Source organism: Mytilus edulis, unplaced genomic scaffold, assembly GCF_963676685.1.
Source record: "Mytilus edulis unplaced genomic scaffold, xbMytEdul2.2 SCAFFOLD_1908, whole genome shotgun sequence".
In the NCBI taxonomy this organism is placed as follows: Eukaryota; Metazoa; Mollusca; class Bivalvia; order Mytilida; family Mytilidae; genus Mytilus; species Mytilus edulis.
The window spans coordinates 13301-16523 of record NW_027267471.1 but is presented as its reverse complement, the minus strand read 5'-3'; the positions used below and the strand labels follow the sequence as shown (position 1 = coordinate 16523).

The window sequence follows — 3223 nt, the reverse complement described above, 5'->3', positions numbered from 1 at the left end:
GCACTTCGGAAGCGAAAAGTAACGCGAGAAACGACACAAAAATACGGTCGTATAATCTTTAAAATTTGTTAATTTCAATTTTTTTTCTAGGGAAGAGTAGCATGTCTTGTATGTTGATAAAAATAAAGGCATCTTTAGAATGTTAGATGTAGTTACAACTTTTCTTACAGTAATACACATTTTTATCACTTTTCTATAGTTATAGGAAACGAGCCCAATAGCAAATTATGGTCCATTTACATAATGAACTAATACTTTCTTAACAGATTTTTCCCAGCAGTGGAAGTATTTTTCCTGTAAAGTTCAAGGTTATATCTTTCAGATTAAGTAATAAAATTCTTCTGTTCGCGATAAAAATTTCACTGTTCGGGGGTGTTGAAATTAGTGGGGGTTATTAAAATGATGATACTTAAAGAAGTGATTTTTGGGAAGAAAATTGAGGTATGATACTTAAACAAGTGATTTTTATATATCATTATCCTACATGTCCTAGATTCAGTACAAGGTCATCACCTGAAATGACCTAGTCATCCTAGACAACACAGATGTTGGTTCTGATAATTTTAGAAACATAATTAGTCCCTGGATCATTAGTATTCTGTATTCAAAGCTACAATAAAATTAAATCACTTCTTTTAGTGATTAATTTGTACTACATGTACTTAAATAGGTGATTAATAAAGAAAGACAACTCTTACAACATGTACTTCCAATCTTTATGGAAGTAATGTTACTTGAATCAGTGATTTAGAAAATCACTCATTTAAGTAAGTCCCCTGATAGCTGCGGAACCGTAGCTCTTAGGTCCTTATGTTATTTTTTGACTATTTGCGGACCGCAAAAAAAAAAAAAAAAAGGACCATAAGATTTATGGTTCCGCAGCTAGTCCCCTGACTGATGAAATGCAACCCTGAAAAGCAACTGGCAGCAAGACATGCAAGAGGGACATATTTGTTCTATGACGAGGCAACATAAATTGGGTGAAATACATTGTAGGGGAAACTGAATATTTGTATTACCTTTCTCTTGCAAAGCGTTGACATCTGTCAGATCTTGTTACAAAGTTATCAATCCAATTGGATTTCTCAATCTCCTTTATTTTCATAATGTCACTTATAGAAATATCGTCTATGTGATAACAATCAATGGCAAAAACATCCAGAACTGCATGTTGAAAACACTCTTTTTTCTCTTCATCTTCTTCGCTTCGAAACCAAAATAGATTTACAACTTCAGAACGGATTGTCTCCTCAACAAAATGTAAAACACCCTTTGAGAAAACTGTGTTTATGAGTTCTGGTGCACATGTGTCAAATTTTATTCCAATATTTGGTAGTACCACGTCTGTCCATTCTGATGTGTTTGTCCTCATTGTGTCAAAGACACTAGTATTGTCTGTTTCGTTGGACATTCCGGGAAAAATCTTCGGGGAATAAAAGTAATGGGGAACGAAATCAATATAATGTATGTATGTTTTGTTTATCTCTCCGTAAACTAGGAGAACCATCTCACGGAGGGAAAAGGGAGACGAGGCAGCGTCGGCCACTTTTTGTCAGAAATTCTCTGTTGGTAATGAATGTAGGGAAAACATTCACAATATATGTTTTGTATGAAAACTGGCACATATACATGTACATTCATTTTTATATAGGGGAAAATCCAACTTCGTTTTGCATAAATGGTCATTTGATCGCATATAAATATATATAGGGAAATCCTAATACTTATTTTGTTTGGAAATTGGCTATAATTTTGATTGGTTTTACACTTGTAATATTTTGGGCCCTTTGTAGCTTCAAGTTGCTGTTCAGTGTGAGTCAAGGCTCCGTGTTGAAGATCGTACCTTGGCCTATAATGGTTTACTTTTATAAATTGTTATACTTGGATGGAGAGTTGTCTCATTGGCACTCATACCACATCTTCCTTTCAGTTTTGTCTGTCTGTCTGTCTGTTTGTCTGTCTGCTGACCGTCTGTCTGTCCGTCCGTCTGTCCGGCGTCCACGTGTCGCTCCGTAACATGTTTTTTTTATGGTCAAACGATCTGTATACTTTGTGGTGAAAATAGGATTAAAACTTTTTGAGTTACAGGACTTTCTAACTAAAACAGGTTTGTGTTTTTCTCACATGTGTATTGCTTTAAACTTAACACACTTCTTAGTTATATTAATCTAAAGATCTGCATACTTTTGGTGATGATTCAAAATTTTATTTCAGAGTTATTGAGTTTTTCTAAATAAAACAGGGGGGGGGGGGGGGGGACATGTCGCACCGTATCTCGAAAACCATTAATGATTATTGCTTAAAATTTACACACTACTTAATTATATTAAATTATCTAAAGATCTGTATATTTTCTGGTGATGATTCAAAATTTTAGTTTAGAGTTATTGAGTTTTTTCTAAAAAAAAAATTAGGGGGGGGGGGGTGGGGGGGGGGTTCACATGTCGCGCAATATCACAGAAACCATTAAAGATTATTGCATAAAACTTCTCACACAAGACGGAGGGCGTATCATGCACTCATGGCGCAGCTGTTTATCAAAGATAGGATAATCCTTCAATTTAGTATTAAACAAACGAATTATCCTCATAAAAAACATGCATGCAAAAAGTAAAATCACAAAAATACTGAACTTAGAGGAAGATCAATTGGGAAAGTCCATAATCACATGGCAAAATCGAATAACAAAACGCATCAAAAAACGAATGGACAAGAACTGTCATATTCCTGACTTGGTACAGGCATTTTCAAATGTAGAAAATGGTGGATTAAACCTGGTTCTATAGCGCTAACCCTCTCACTTTAATAACAGTCTCATCAATTCCCGATACTTTTACATTGATGCGTTAAATAAACAGACACAATAAATATAATAGTCAAAATATGGGTACATCAGTCATCATCGTTTAACAATTTTAAAAGGAACAATTTAACAGAACACAAAAACATCTACTATCTACGAACACATTTATTGGATTTGAGTGTCTGACGTCAGAAAATTTTATACGTCACATAAATTTGTCGTTAAATGTGCGTACAAACAATTTTAAAATTTTCATGGGAATGTTAGCATACAGGTTTAAAAAATCAAAAGTATGTAAGAATAAATTTAAGAAATAGACAACAGCTTCCAATTGCTTTTGAGCATTTCCATATGCTCAAGTCAATAGGTGTTTCGGATAAGCGAGATTTCTGAAATAAGAATGTTGGTAGGCGACACTTT

General features: G+C 34.2%; 1 protein-coding gene across 1 annotated transcript; it reads right to left on the bottom strand.

Moving 5' to 3' along the window:
- Positions 1–1019: 1019 nt before the first annotated feature.
- Positions 1020–1534, bottom strand: LOC139505504 (uncharacterized; the record flags this gene model as incomplete). Its single annotated transcript, XM_071295052.1, is given in 1 exon segment — positions 1020–1534. A coding segment is annotated over 1 exon segment (488 nt), but the record flags the coding sequence as incomplete, so codon positions are not given.
- Between the last annotated feature and the right edge of the window lie 1689 nt (positions 1535–3223).